At 37.8% G+C, this 14763-nt stretch overlaps 7 protein-coding genes across 7 annotated transcripts; 6 read left to right on the top strand and 1 right to left on the bottom strand.

Annotated features, from left to right (window-relative positions):
• Positions 1–12: 12 nt before the first annotated feature.
• C9374_013034 (uncharacterized protein) lies at positions 13–2305 on the top strand (the record flags this gene model as incomplete). Its single annotated transcript, XM_044688866.1, has 2 exons — positions 13–1234; positions 1293–2305. 2 exons carry the CDS (start codon positions 13–15, stop codon positions 2303–2305), a joined length of 2235 nt encoding a protein of 744 aa, XP_044542086.1.
• A 592-nt stretch (positions 2306–2897) lies between these two features.
• Positions 2898–4034, top strand: C9374_013033 (uncharacterized protein; the record flags this gene model as incomplete). Its single annotated transcript, XM_044688865.1, has 1 exon — positions 2898–4034. The coding sequence occupies one exon, from the start codon at positions 2898–2900 to the stop codon at positions 4032–4034; it is 1137 nt and encodes a 378-aa protein (XP_044542085.1).
• Positions 4035–4093: 59 nt separating this feature from the next.
• C9374_013032 (uncharacterized protein) lies at positions 4094–5219 on the top strand (the record flags this gene model as incomplete). Its single annotated transcript, XM_044688864.1, has 2 exons — positions 4094–4770; positions 4820–5219. The coding sequence occupies 2 exons, from the start codon at positions 4094–4096 to the stop codon at positions 5217–5219; spliced, it is 1077 nt and encodes a 358-aa protein (XP_044542084.1).
• A 32-nt stretch (positions 5220–5251) lies between these two features.
• Positions 5252–6655, top strand: C9374_013031 (uncharacterized protein; the record flags this gene model as incomplete). The annotated part of the gene is made up of 1 exon (XM_044688863.1): positions 5252–6655. The coding sequence occupies one exon, from the start codon at positions 5252–5254 to the stop codon at positions 6653–6655; it is 1404 nt and encodes a 467-aa protein (XP_044542083.1).
• Positions 6656–8293: 1638 nt separating this feature from the next.
• C9374_013030 (uncharacterized protein) lies at positions 8294–9826 on the top strand (the record flags this gene model as incomplete). Its single annotated transcript, XM_044688862.1, has 3 exons — positions 8294–8911; positions 8970–9157; positions 9223–9826. 3 exons carry the CDS (start codon positions 8294–8296, stop codon positions 9824–9826), a joined length of 1410 nt encoding a protein of 469 aa, XP_044542082.1.
• A 108-nt stretch (positions 9827–9934) lies between these two features.
• On the bottom strand, positions 9935–11998 carry C9374_013029 (uncharacterized protein; the record flags this gene model as incomplete). Its single annotated transcript, XM_044688861.1, has 1 exon — positions 9935–11998. One exon carries the CDS (start codon positions 11996–11998, stop codon positions 9935–9937), a length of 2064 nt encoding a protein of 687 aa, XP_044542081.1.
• A 1457-nt stretch (positions 11999–13455) lies between these two features.
• Positions 13456–14710, top strand: C9374_013028 (uncharacterized protein; the record flags this gene model as incomplete). Its single annotated transcript, XM_044688860.1, has 2 exons — positions 13456–13856; positions 13924–14710. The coding sequence occupies 2 exons, from the start codon at positions 13456–13458 to the stop codon at positions 14708–14710; spliced, it is 1188 nt and encodes a 395-aa protein (XP_044542080.1).
• Positions 14711–14763: the final 53 nt, after the last annotated feature.

Here is a 14763-nt window from a genome sequence, read left to right as displayed (position 1 = left end):
AAATGCTTCAAAATGTACCAAAACAACGCTAGCCCAAATCAACCTCCGCAACAACCACAACAGCGATGGATCCAACCATCCATACCACAACAAGCTTCTTCTTCCAAAGATGATAAATCATATTCCCAACAACCTTCTTCTACCTTGCAACCAACAATTTCGCCGACAAGTTTCATCGGGAATAGCCTCCGAGCAAGCACTTTGTTAATGGCTCAAAACGATTCTCATCCATTGTTTCCTGTGTTTGATGCAAACTTGTATCCTGGGCAAGAGGAAACATCCTTGGCTCATCAACCAAGGAGCATGGTACCACAGCGAACGACGACATTACTCAACCACGATCATCACCAGGATTTGGGTTATCTTTCTCAACAGCAACATTTATCATCAGCAAGTAATGCTCTTATGGATCATCCACCATCATCAAAAGCGACGCAATATGTGTCACCACCTTCATCTGTGAGTGGTGTTGACTCGGACGGATTAACAAATCTTCGACCGACAACTAGCCTCCCAATTCCAGATCAATATTTGGCTTCAAATTTAATTGTGAGCGAACAAAATTCTCAGGCAACCCAAACAACAACGCCACAATATGCTCCGCATTCCAAAGCCGACACCTCTTGCTTGTTATGCAAAATACGACATCGAAAATGTGACTATTTATTTCCATGCTGTTCTAATTGTGTAAAAGAAAATAGATCTTTTTGCCTGTATGCTAAGAGACAATGCCAAATATCTCATTCATCGTCAACAATGACATCATCGCCGTTTTTGCTGAGTGAGACAGAAGCAGAATCCATTTCATCGCTCCTCCCTAAAGACAATATTGAATCCATCTGCAAAACAATTTATAATAATATCTCAAGTATCAAAAGTAGCCAAGAAATTACTAACAAACTATCATATGATGTTTTCCTGAAAATTATTTTGAAAGTTTTACCCACCACAGACAAAGAACAAATTCTACAATTCATGAGAGTTTCGTTATTGCCTCAGACCGAAAAATTTTTTGGAAGTTTGGAATACTTTTACAAATATTTTCACGTTCTTGGAGAAAATGATTGCTCGTTTATTTGGACTTGCCAGGCAATGTGTTTTCAACGGATTAATGAATTTGCCTTAGCTAAAACGCAATACGAGAAGGCACGATCGAGAATGGCAATTGTTTTTGATAATGTTTCAGATTTTAACACTATGTTAACCTATTCCTGGTTGGCCATTTATCTAATTGGTATGTTTTTTAAATTACAACCACAGGCCATAACACAATTTGTTAACATTTAACGTAGGAGCTGGTGAGCGACAGAAAGCAGAATATATTTTGAATAATGTAAAATTTTATGTGAAGGAATTTCATCCTGAAGCAGAACGTGCTCATTGTCTTTTGCGAACCGTATTACTGTCAGAATCCTTTTTGCGAAGTAATTATCTAGATGAACTACTAGAGAGTTATGAAACAGTTCTTACTTTTTTCACACCAAAAGAAACGATCAACTATAGCTTGTCAAAAGATGCTGTGGAAAACGTTTCAAAATATGTAATAAGTTCCAATGAAAAAATGTTTCAAGTCCAAAAACCAACCAAAACAAATCGTCAAACATCTTCTCTCAAGCAGCAGTTATCGAAACTGAAAGAAGTTTTTGAATATAATAAGGACAAACAAGATTATCAAGATTTGCCTTTAGGTTTTCATCAACTCATTGACTCGTTATCATCAAGTTCTAGTAGTGACGGAGGGGATGAGCTGAATTCAGAAAGGCAAGTTCCTGAATGTACTACTGAAAACGTGGAACATACAATTAAGCAAATTAGCGTTGCTGTAGAGAATATCAAAACAATATTTGGACCCAGCGACTTTGTCGGAAATACATTCATGACCATGCTCTATTCCATTGTGATTTTGAAAAAACACAAATCATTCAAGGGGGAAATATCGCTGGAGGCTATCAAGTATGCAGATTTAATATCCAAATCGACACAATTTGAAGATTTCAAGTACTCGTCGTACGGTGTTGCAGTTCCCATCTCTCTAGCGTGTCGGGTTCATGTGCAATGCTTAAAGAATATTCTTTCTTCAGTCTCGTTAATCATTACTGAATATGCAGATCGATTATTGACATTCATTGACATGGATTACCGTTCACTTGATATGCTTGCCCGGCGCTTTCCACTCGTCGATCAGAAATACAGAACTCTCTTAAAGGATGCTGCACTCACTGTGGAGAGATTTCAAATGATGAGACTGAATGAACCTTCTCGATTCGTAACGCTCGAATACATTTCCCAAAACTTAGCTCTGTAGAAGCGTTCGTTGTTATTGTTGTTGTGTGCAACCAGTAATAACATGACAAGTTTACAAGCTATCATAGTCGTCTGCTGCTCATCCACGAGTAGAACTTCGGTCAAAAATACCATTTCCATGGAATGGGATCAAAGAATATTCTCTCGAAAAACAACATTTCGTTGAACATGACATTGATTTTGAAGGGAATACAGTACACATGGTCACAGACAGGAGAAAAGATTCAATGTGCAGTAACGGGATCCCGAATATTCATTTCGGAAGCAGAATGGGGGCGTACTGTTTTTCGAAATCATTGGACATTGCATAAGTCACCGAGCCCAGTTTTGTAGAAAATCAGCTTCGCACCAGAAATGTGGCATTTCTCAAAACAGCGTTTGTGGTTTCCATCTGAGGATCCCATGATTTTCTCCTCGTGTAAATTTTTTCCAAATGCGAACGGCATACGAAGGAAACAAAAGCGCAACAATGGTCCTCGAATGCATGTATTGCAGCACTTGCTAACAGAAATGGCCATAAAGTGCACCTGTACGACACATTGATGCTATTCATCACAAAGAAAAACCCCTAACGACAACAACAATAACCGAACATGATGATGAGAATGCCATGCAGCAGCAGTACTGCAACTACTACAAACACATCCTTTGCCACAAACGTAGAGACTGACCGTACCTCCCTCGATGCCACAGAAAACAGTTCAACCAGTTGGTTTCTCTTCATGAAACAGTTGTTTCTTGATCAAAGTTCGATTGATCCTTTTACTGTCTTTGATTTGTATTTCCCCTCCCAACAAAGCATGATGATGCAGCAGAGCCCAATGATGACCATGAATGAATCTAGAAACGTATTGATCAACACAGAAAATGTGATGAATGGTTGCCAAACGACACCTTTAGTCTTGTCTCCAGCTACTACTACCATCGATACTACTGCCGGCAGTAGTTATCAAGCGACACGAACGGACTGGGAGGCACCCGTGAATCTTGAAGAAAGTACTGCAGCTTTGTTTTCGGCCAACACTTTTTCAGAAGATTCTGAGCCATCAACCTTCATGAATCTTGAAGAGAATATGCAATGCATTGAAGAGTTGAAGCATGTCTTGATAATGAATGGTTTTATACAACAAGAGCAACCGTTAGCATCATCACACATGATCTCGAGTGACCTAGGTACATTCATGAGTCAATCTTTTGATTTGTATGACTCATCATTGGAAACCGATGAAGAGACCAGTCTTCCTTCATTCTCTGAGTCAAGTTTTGATTCTAACAACAATCACAATACCAATTCAACAATTCCTCCTTCTCCTGTAATCTCTCCCTCATCAGTTCCAAATGTAAATTCCCATTTAGAATCCTCTTCCTCTTCCACCTTTATTAAGGAAAACTCTGAAAAGCCAACTGGCAAATCTTCGAAAGCAACCACCTCTAAAATTTCGAAACCATCCAAGATGACCATAAAAAGGAACGTCAAGAAAAATCCACGACTCATTTTTGAGAAGGAATGCAGAGAACAACGACCTCTCGAGTTTGATATCATTACCACTGAAGAAATGGCTCGAAAAGTATCAGGAACTGCCTTGAAACAAAGGGGAAGACCAAAAAGGAACAGAAATCAATTCATAGGTCAGCAACATACTCAATATTCCAATGATTCTCCATCATCGAGTGCTCCTGTTCATTTTGTTTCGAATTGTTACGACAAGTGCAGTAAAATTTTCAAATAATCATTTTAAGGTTGTGGCGTGAAAATGGAACTTGCGTTTCAGTTCATCCTCTTAAAAAAATGGAGCAACATGATGATGCCAATCCTTACTTGTTGCTTCAAACACTCAATGATGACGTTTTCCGAATTATTCTTTCCTACTTTACCATTCATGAATTATGTGAATTACACATGACCAGTAAATCGTTCATACTGGCGAATCTATCTTGCGAGGATTGTTTCTGGCAACATCATTACCGAACAAAATTACAAAAATTCAAACAATGGACCGCACAAAGTCTATTTGATCCGGAAACCAATTCAAAGATCACTACGTATCCTGAGTATATCTTAAAATATGATCAAAAAACGTCTAACTTTAAATACAATTTAATTGAAATGAATTATGAACTGGAACGAGCGACCGAGGAACATGTGAGCCAAGTATTTAATGAATTGAAAACATTTAAACATTTACACAGCATTCCATTCTACACTAAAAAAGAATTGAAAGAAACATGTTCAACAATTTCAATTGCACAATATTTAAAACAAGTTTATGGTGATTTACAATTTAGAGTGATCGTGAATGGCAATCCAGGAGTCGGAAAAACATGTTTCTTGTTTGCAAAAAGTTATAATCTACGACATTCTGATATGGAATATATACCCACTGTGTATGAAAATTTTATTTGGCAATACACAAAGGGACAAGACCAGATTGATCTTGATCTTTGGGATACTGCTGGACAACCTGAGTAAGTGAAAAGTTTGGACATGTGAAATTTCAAATATCTATGAAATTAGTTATGACAAACTCAGAGTACTCTGTTACCCGAACGCTAGCTTATTTTGCCTTTGTTTCAGCGTTGAAGACATTTCCAGCGTTCGAAACTTGTATCATAAATGGATTCCAGAAATTCAGACACATTGTCCCAATACGCCCATTCTTTTGATGGGATGTAAAACGGATATTCGTTCAAATGTTGAAGTTTGCTCTCGTGTGAGAATCAAAGATTTATGGAGACCATTATCGTTTCAGGATGGAGAAGAAATTGCAAGAGCATTGGGTTGTGTAACCTATGTAGAAACCAGTTATGTTACAATGGAAGGCTTCGATGATATTACAGAAATATTTGTAAATGTCTTGTACGTTCATGCAAAAGCGAATGTGAAGAAAAAGAAATTTGGATGCAAGCAACAATAGAGTTTTACAATTTCAAATGGCAAACCGAAAAAATGTCTCAATTTGTATCATCACGAACAGAGGATGGAAAGAGAAAAATTAATGACCATTCGACAAGTAGTGCTCAACAAGAGGATGATCATATTAAAAAGAGAAAGGTTTCCGATAGCGATCGTTCAAATATGACCACATCCGTTCAATTTTCGCAACAACAAATATATGAGTACATTAATCAAAGAAATTTTGAACAAGCTTTGGATTTGTTGATGAAATGGATGAATTCCGATCAAGCTACTGCCGATGATAGTGGGCACATTTTTGAATATTTAAAAAAAATTCACAAATTTGGGTTTAATAACTTTTCGAGCGTATTCCGAGATTTGGAAGATGATCAACATCAAAACGATTGCAAAAAGTTACTTCTTGCATGCATGAACTGCGGACGATGTGGACATGCAGCTGACTTTGATAAGGCAAGGTTATTATTTCAATCGGATTCTCTTAAATCTCACTACCTTTCTCAAAACATGATGGGAAATCTTTACTTTGAAGGAAAAGGTGTACCCATCAATTACATCAAAGCAAAAGAATACTACGAGTTGGCTGCACAACAAAATTATTCGAGTGGTGTTCACAATATGGGAAATATGTATTACTATGGTCACGGAGTGGCTCAAGATTATATGAAGGCCAAAGAATGCTTTGAGCTAGCGTCCCAAAAAGCACTATTAGAGATTACATGTCACAATAATTATGCATTTGAAAATCATTATTCAGAAGCAATGTGTGCACTCGGAATGTTATTTCAGTTTGGGTTGGGAGTCGATCAAAGTCATGAAAAAGCGAAAGAATGTTATGAAGCTGCAGCGAAACATCACTCAGCCAAAGCTTATTATAACCTAGGTGTCATGAATTACTTGGGACATGGAGTACCCATAGACATGGTCAAAGCCAGAGAATACTACGAGTTGGCTGCAGCACAAAATCACTCTGATGCCATCAACGAAATGGGAAACTTGTATTTCAATGGAGATGACGTTGTCCAAAGTTATGAAAAAGCAAGAGAATACTATGAGAGAGCTGTACAACTGAACAACACTGAGGCCATGCTTACCATGGCAGAAATGTTTGAACAAGGTTTAGGAGTCACTCCAAATTTCGAACAAGCTGCGAAATATTACAAAATGGCTTCAGATCTAAATGACCCTACTGCGCAATATCATTTGGCTGTGATGTATGCAGATGGTATTGGTGTGCCTCACAATGTAACACGAGCAATTTATTATTTCGAGTTGGCAGCAGCACAAAGCTTTTTCGACGCTCAAGAGAAAAGTAACGAGTTGCGATTGAAAAGATTTTGTTTGAATTTTAGCAGTGCAATGCTCAAAAACGCTGAAGCTTCGATTTCTTTTTCAGATGTGAACATTGTTGCCTTGGATGAGCTGGAAAACGAATAGACTTGTCACCTTATGGTCATCCACACGGTGTTATTTTAGAGTTTCTTGTTTCAACACCCAATTCACGTTTGTTACCGTTTTAATTCCAGAAATGAACATGTCAACCTGTCACCACGAAATTCATGCGCAAAAAATATGACAAACAACAGACCCTTCTTCCCCAGGGCCCATATGATAGACGATGAAGATGATGATGATGATGATCAAGAAGAGGACATACCTTTTAGCACCTTACACCTTACACTTTAGTGCCGTTTGCAATGGCACGTAGTCCCAAAAAGGAGATACAAATAGCACTTAACACTGGAGTGCCAAATGCAAACAGCACCTGACACTTGAGTGCCGAGTGTCATCAGCACCTGTATATTTTTTAATTTATTTAAATATTATTTTGAAATTACAAACCTCCGTCTTCACGGTTGTGAGCAACGGGCCTCAAAATTCTCTTCACTACACAATCATCATCGAGTATCACGAACGCAATTTTTGGACAATTCGTCTGACAACGACAATACCAAATGATCATCTACGAAATTTAGTTTATGGAGGGAAGAATAGACTCACGCTCATTTTCTAAGGTGAAGCGTTGTGAGGCAGTGGTTCAAATAATGTTCCACCGTTCAGCACCTGTTTTCTGAGTTGATGTTGCGCCATACAACACGGCGTTGAAAGAGATTGAGATGAAGTTGTCGAACAGGATGTCAGAGCTTGCTGAATGAACTTGAGAGACGATTTATGTTGAGGAAAAACACTTGCAGTACAGGAAAACATTTTCATTTGGTTCAACAGGGGAGTGAAACTTGCCAGCTTTTCTTCATAGTGACATGTACTTTTGTTCAATTGTTACAAAAACGGTGAGAAGAACAAGAGAATGGTGCTCAACACTGTTGTTGGCTGATGTAATCGAATTTGAGTGATTTGGGAATGACGGTAACAGCAAAAGTCAAGCTGAAGCAATCAGAAGGGTACAATTAAGGGAACTGGAATCACTTTTTGTTTCGTAGTCATACTTCTTAACGGCTGAGTCTATCATCGTGAATGAAAGGAACATATCATCTTTTGTGCCTCCTAACTCCTTTCATACGAAGGTCCAAGCTAACATACGTAAGGAAAGTAGATGCATGAGATTAAATCATGCTTTTTTTTTTGTTTGATAGATTCGTTATTGACCTTTTTATATGAACACGAAGTAGAATGGTTAGGTTCACAAACTAGTACCTCCATTTCAATCAACATCCATTTCGCACCTTACACTCAAGTGTCAAATACAAATAGCACCTTACACTCAAGTGTCAAATACAAATCACACTTCATTCATTTGGCACTCAAGTGTCAAATGCAAACAGCACTGACACTAAGTGTAAGGTGTAAGGTGCCAAAATATAACAACTCGATCAAGAATATCATTCATCAGCATCTTGTCGATCCTCTACAACCGATCAAGATCAAGAGGTGTCATCTCGCTCAACTCACAGTACAGGTTGTTCTCATGACGGTTCATCACATCAATCTTCTCAAAGTTCTTGCTCTTCTCCCAACTCAGACTTCATTCTTGAGAAATTCCAAAAGGAACTACTAACAACTATCAAACAGTTGCAACAAACAGACGTAAAATTCAAGAATTTCTCAAAGCAGAAAATGCTAGAGTTTATGATGAACAATATTTCATTAGATGATGCACAAGATGAGGACGAAGACAATGAAACTCAAGTCTCCATTGCCGAAACGGATGTAGATTCGTCTCTTGAAATGCCAACCAGTAGATTGAGAAAAGATTTTCACATTGAAAGAAAGGGCTTCAAGTTGGGATCTGGAGCGTTTGGAACCGTGATCAAAGGCGAGCATCGAATGGAAAACAAAATCTACGCCATTAAATTGGTCAAGTTTTCCAATGAAGAAAAGGGTGCCTCCAATTCGTGTCATTTGTCTACCAACGATAGCATTCCTGTCTCTATTGGAGAGGCCAAGGAGGAAGCAAAGAAACTATCATCTCTTCATCACCCTCGTGTGGTGAGATATTATAGTGTTTGGACAGAACCCCTTGTTGACGAAATTGACGAGCTCTTTGACCATTCAGATCAGAAGCAAAACATTACCGACCAAGAAGTACTGTGCATGCAAATGGAATATTGTGAAACAACAATGAGACACGCAATCAAAAAAAAGCTGAAGAGAGGCGACGCATGGAAATATTTCATGCAGATATTGGAAGTACTTGTATTTTTAAGTGAGAAATCGATTGTTCACAGTGATTTAGTAAGTAATTCATTTCTGTGTTTTGGAATGAACTTGCGATTGGATTTTCAACATGTAGAAACCTGATAATATTTTCATCAATGGAGGTGAGATTAAATTGGGTGATTTTGGTCTCAGTTATCATCACAATGACAGCCAAAACATTAATGAGGATCGTGGTACGGACTTTTATATTCCTGGAAATGAATCCAGAGAAAACAATTTGAAAGTAGACATGTTCAGTCTTGGAATTATTTTTTATGAAATGTATGTATTAATGTTGAACAATCATTCGATGAGAATAATATTCAATATGAAATCATTATTACAAGGTTAACCTTTTTCAAAACTGGAACAGAAAGACTTGAAAATTTGAAAGACTTGAGGGAAAACACTCACTCGTTTTTATCTCAATGCCAAGATTTGTATGAAATTGAAAAAGAGCTCATTGAGAAAATGCTTGATGTCAATATCCAGACAAGACCTTCAGCAAAAGATCTTCTCACATATTTGTGCAATCTAACATTCACATGTCCAAAATGTTCATCATCTAAACCAATGTGTGGAACTGCACCTTGGATTACCCACCTTACAGGAGTCACTCATGAGCCTCTTGTTGTGCTGGAAAAACTGCTTGAAAAGTTGAAAAAAGTTGGACATCTTCATGAAAATCCAATTCAAAATTTGAACTTGATACTGCAACAATTAGGAGGACAAATGTCTGAACAATTCACGAAAGATGTGAATGGAAATTTTTCAGCAATGGTATCCATTGATTTTTCAAACTCGCCACCAGAATTTACCTTGACAAATTTCAAGACAGAGAGTGCTTGTTTTCGAACAAAAATTGAAGCCAAGCAAGAAGCATGTCGAAAAGCTGTAGCACAACTGATGGAGCAGTTAAGAAAAAACAGTTGTGGCGATGATAAACAGTGAAGAAAGAAAAGAGAGTTTGCGTTGAAGCGGGTTCAAATTTTGGCTGGAATTAATGCCATTAAATGTATTAACAAATCTGAACTGCCATCCTAATATCATATGCCTCTTTTATTGCTTGACCTTTTTCATGGATGGCTCTCCGTTTTGTCCAGTGCTGGATGGTAGAGCATGGCTACCATTGGCATCTGTTTCTTGAATTGACCTCTTCTGTTGTTGACTACTGGTCGAAGAAGAGTGCGCCGGTGACGATCGAGAAGTGTGTGGTGATGATTTTGCAAAGTGTGCGTCTGCCAAATTTCGTGCCTTCTCCATGAGTAATAATTTGTCTAGCAACTTGGAGCCACTGCAAACTTTTACCAACTCGTCCTGAGCAACTGTGACTGTTCGAGTCACAACATATTTGCCATCCATTGGATTGAAATAAGTTTCAACGACTTGGTTATGGCTGTTTCTGACATGATCCAAATTAACTTTGGAGTCACCGACGTAACAATGAAAATTCCAAGAAACTCCGTCATCGGCAATGCAGTATTGAAGAGAAAGAGACCCCTGATGGTGAGCTAGCTTGAAATAAGCAAATGCTTTCAACTCCACAACTTTTGCTTCATATTCACGCAAAAATTGTTCTCTAGAATCCAATATTCTCTTATACTTTTTGCTGTCGTACGAATCGCTTGGCAACAAATAATATTGCAAATCATCTACAGTGACATTCTCTAGCATGTTTTCAAGGGTATTTGCGACTGTTTTGAATGCATTGGGCGTGTTTTTATCCTCCCTAATAAGAAGGAAATACCATCCTCCATAATTGGGCAAATCGTATCCACACTCAGCAATAAGAGCCTCGTTTGCTTCCAATCCTTTAAATCGAGCAACAAGACTCTCTGAAATCTTTTTAACTTGACATACAGAGAATAGAGTGAGCTTTCTCTTAAATTGAAAGTAAAAATAGAAGCAGTTATCAGCAGAATTACGTGCATTCTCAACGATTGGCGAGTTGTTCACAGGACACACTAGAAAATCACATGTTAGCTTATTGGGCCATTTCCATTTCATTAAATAGTCATTGGATCCTGGCTTGAATGCGCTTAATTCTCCAGATTTAGGGGTAAATATAAGTCCATCGTTTTTGTTGTACCCCTTATAAATGTACTCGCCTGTTTTTGGATCCTCTTTGATGCAATTAAGAACTGTCATCAACTCCGTCTTGTCATAAAAGTGTTTTCGAATTAATTTGAGACTCTTTGGGGTGGGTTTTCGCAAAACTTTTTGGTAATAGTAATAGTGAGGATCAGTGACACCGCTTGTTATTTCTTTGTATCGAGTTGTCATGGATTCTTTTCGCAATGACACAATCTTATCGACTGCAGTATTTGTTTCTTTGTGAATATATTCCTTCACAAAGCTAATGACATCATAAATAGAATAGTTATATCTCTTTTCTTGAATATTGTAAACAATTTCTCCGTCCAAAATTACCAAGTCTTGATATTTAACATCTGCCATCTTCACAACCTTGCCTGAAATGGTACTCTTTGTTGGAAACACAATTTCTTCCAAGCATAAATAAAATTCAAAATTTCTGTCAAAAAAGAAAGAAAAGCACCATCCGCTCAACCTCTTCAATGTTCTCCGCGTATTTGTGTTTGTGTTCAATAATTGAACAGTGTTTGTTCTTCTATTGTAAAGAAAGTTAGTGTTTGCAAGAATTGTCAATTGAAGCACAACATCTTCTTTTGCACCTTGCTTTGCATGATGATATGTACATTCAATGGCACAGTTTTCCAATAAGTTAAATTGGTCCGTATGATCATCATCATAAACCCAACGAGGAAAATTCTTGCTGCACAGCATCATCATCATGGCACGAATTCCGTCCGACTTTTCCGTAATGTAATACTCATTGTTCCTCAATTTTTCGAGAGAGGTCCTCGATATCTGAACAGCCATAGGACCAGGAAAATGATTAGGATCATTGAGTTCAAGGTTTTTCTGCAGTATTGTTTTTAGCTGATAGGAGCCATGTTCTCGTTCAAGAGCAGCACTTGAAGTGTTATTATCAATCATCTCTTGCAAGGCTCCAAAGGCTTCATGCGCCTCATTCTGAGAGAGAACACATTGTATGAAACTACTAGATGCTCTACAAAATTCGCTTGGGTTCAAACTCTCCATTATTTCATTCAATAGTCTTTATATCGGGAAGAAAAAGTTGATGAGAAGTTCGCGCGATAATGATGAAGCAAGTGGCTGGGCCCAAAATAAAATTCGCTACTCAATTTGATAGTTGTTGTTGTGTTTTCTCTTTGGTAGCAATATCAAACAAACACAAAAAAAGGACACCACTCAGTGTGTTGTTGTTGGTCAAGAGGTTCAATTTTTTTAAAGTTATTTTTGAATTTGCAAATTGAATTCTTGAAAACTTGGGAGTCACTGTTGAAATATTAAAGAGAGGTTAAAAAGCAAAACAACCAGAAGAATTGTGAGTATGACATGAGTGCAGGAATGAGTTACTTGGATTTTGTTTTCAAAAGGGGAAGAAATTCGAAGACGTACCTTACTGAAATGGATCTCAATGTAATGAAAATGGGATGGATTCTCCATAATTTTGGATTTCAATACACCTTAGACAAATTGGTTATTGTGTATGAGGCAACTTATATGAGAACTTGACATGAGTCAAAGAAGTTTATCAAATATTCAGTGTGCTTTATACTTTCGTTAGATATAAAAAATTAACTAAGGTCTAAGCACTGTCGCTCATTGTAGTTCGCTATTGAGACTGTTCTTCTTTCTCGTTTAGCTCATGATATCTACGTCTGACTGCCTATGGCGTTGATCCCTCTCTTTCCAAGTTTTTCAAGAAGTGGTTCAACGGTTAACAAATATCTAACAGTGATGTCCGACTAGCCATACTAAGCACCAGCGTTCCGAGAAAACAAAGGTCTGAATCGAAATCAGACTTCAACTGTTCATACAGATACAACGTTCCATCATTCAAACGACATCACAAAGATATGTTGCATAGCTTGAACGTTGTTCTTGATGTTTGGTGCAACCATTACAATAAAACTCTACTGGCAGGATAGATTTCACACTTGGTATTTCCACCTTGGTGTTCATCGTAAAAGGGAGACCCATTACTTCCTGATACATAGTTGGTAACCATGCCAAGCGTTCTTGAAAGAGGCGACTATAATCTCTCTTTCGATTTCTGTCTTTTCTTTTAGGAACGTTAAAATTTTGATCAATCACCAAATCCAAACAGCAGTTTCTAAATTGCCTCCATGATTCTGGATACAAGTGAGACCTGAGCTTATGTTCTTCTTTGAAACGTTTTTCATCAGCAATGCAAAGATAATACAAGTATTGGAAGTAAAACTTTGCCAGCAAAGCCAACGGAGACAGTTTTTAAACATGAAGAAGTCTTCATCCACTCATCCAAACTCATTTATTGTTTACAATACATATCATTTTGCTTTTTGAAGACAACGACCATCCATGTTGCTACTTTTCATCTCTAGCAAAGCGAAACTTTTCTACCTATCAAAATCATTCCAGTTGACATTTTGATATCTTCCAGTCACTGTTGTCTTTTTGAAAAAAAAAGAATCTCTCAGCCCAACGTTAGCATGCTGTCAGCCAGGAGCAGATTGTTGTTACTCGTTCTTCCGAACGCTCTTGCCAACAAACAATACAACAAGAGCTTGCTTCCTGAGCTCTATTCGAATTTACAACGAAACCAACGAATCTTTTTCTCTCATCACCATTCAGTTACCAACCAACAACAACAAACATTATCGAACGTGAATGTTCACGAAACAACACACTACAAATCTCATCCGACCTATCAACCTGGAGTTCCACGAATTCATCCCACAGACCCAAAATGTAACGCCTTGGAAGGAGAAGTGAAATATTCTCCATTAAAGTCCTTGTGGTATGCTGGCATGTCCTATACTGCAATTGTTGGTGGAATTCTCACGTTCGATCCTTCATTAATTCTTCAAGATTTAGCTGTGTTTATTGGAACGTACGTGGAATTGTACATTATATAATTTCTCACACACTTGTTGCTTTTGAAATGTGGTTCCATTCAGTACTGGAATTTCAATTCTTTTTGGACACTCATTGGGCATGCATCGTAAATTCATTCACAATTCGTATGAATGTCCCAAATGGTTGGAATATCTATTGGTCCATTTTGGAACCTTAATGGGAATTGCTGGTCCAATAGGAATGATGAAAGCTCATGATTTACGTGATTGGGCACAACGTCAACCTCCCCAACAATGTCATCCCTATTACGGACAACAAGAGAGTTTTTGGAAAGATGCGTATTGGCAAATGCATTGCACTTTTCAATTAAAACATCCTCCTCAAGTCGTTTTAGGTGAGAACATTTCACAAGATAAGATATTTCAATTCATGGAAAAAACTTGGATGTTACAACAATTACCTTGGGCTTTATTGTTTTATGCGTTGGGAGGATGGCATTGGATCATTTGGGGTATTTGTGCTCGAGTGGCTGTTTGTGTGCATGGTCATTTCTTTGTGGGATGGTATGCTCATAATCATGGACCTATTCAATCGCGCTCGTATCACGTTCAGAATGCATGTATTCAGGGATATAATGTGAAGGGATGGCCCTATCTTGGAACGAGTGAATTTGCTCAAAAATTGCAAGCGGTCATGACTGCTGGTGAATGTTATCATAATAATCATCATGCCTATCCAGGTTCTGCAAAATTGGCATTAAAAGATGATGAATTGGATATTGGATTTAAAGTGTTGAAAATGATGGAAAAGTTGGGATTGGTATGGAATTTGAAATTACCAAAGGATTTACCCTCTCGTCCAGAATTACAAAAATTAGATCAAGAATAGAGAGAGTTGTAGTAGGATTTTCGATCGAAACTCAAACCAATGGAAAGTATGAT

The sequence above is a fragment of the Naegleria lovaniensis genome (assembly GCF_003324165.1).
Source record: "Naegleria lovaniensis strain ATCC 30569 chromosome Unknown tig064, whole genome shotgun sequence".
Classification (NCBI taxonomy): Eukaryota; Heterolobosea; class Eutetramitea; order Acrasida; family Naegleriidae; genus Naegleria; species Naegleria lovaniensis.
The sequence above is the reverse complement of the archived record's forward strand: the minus strand, read 5'-3'. Positions and strand labels throughout refer to the sequence as shown.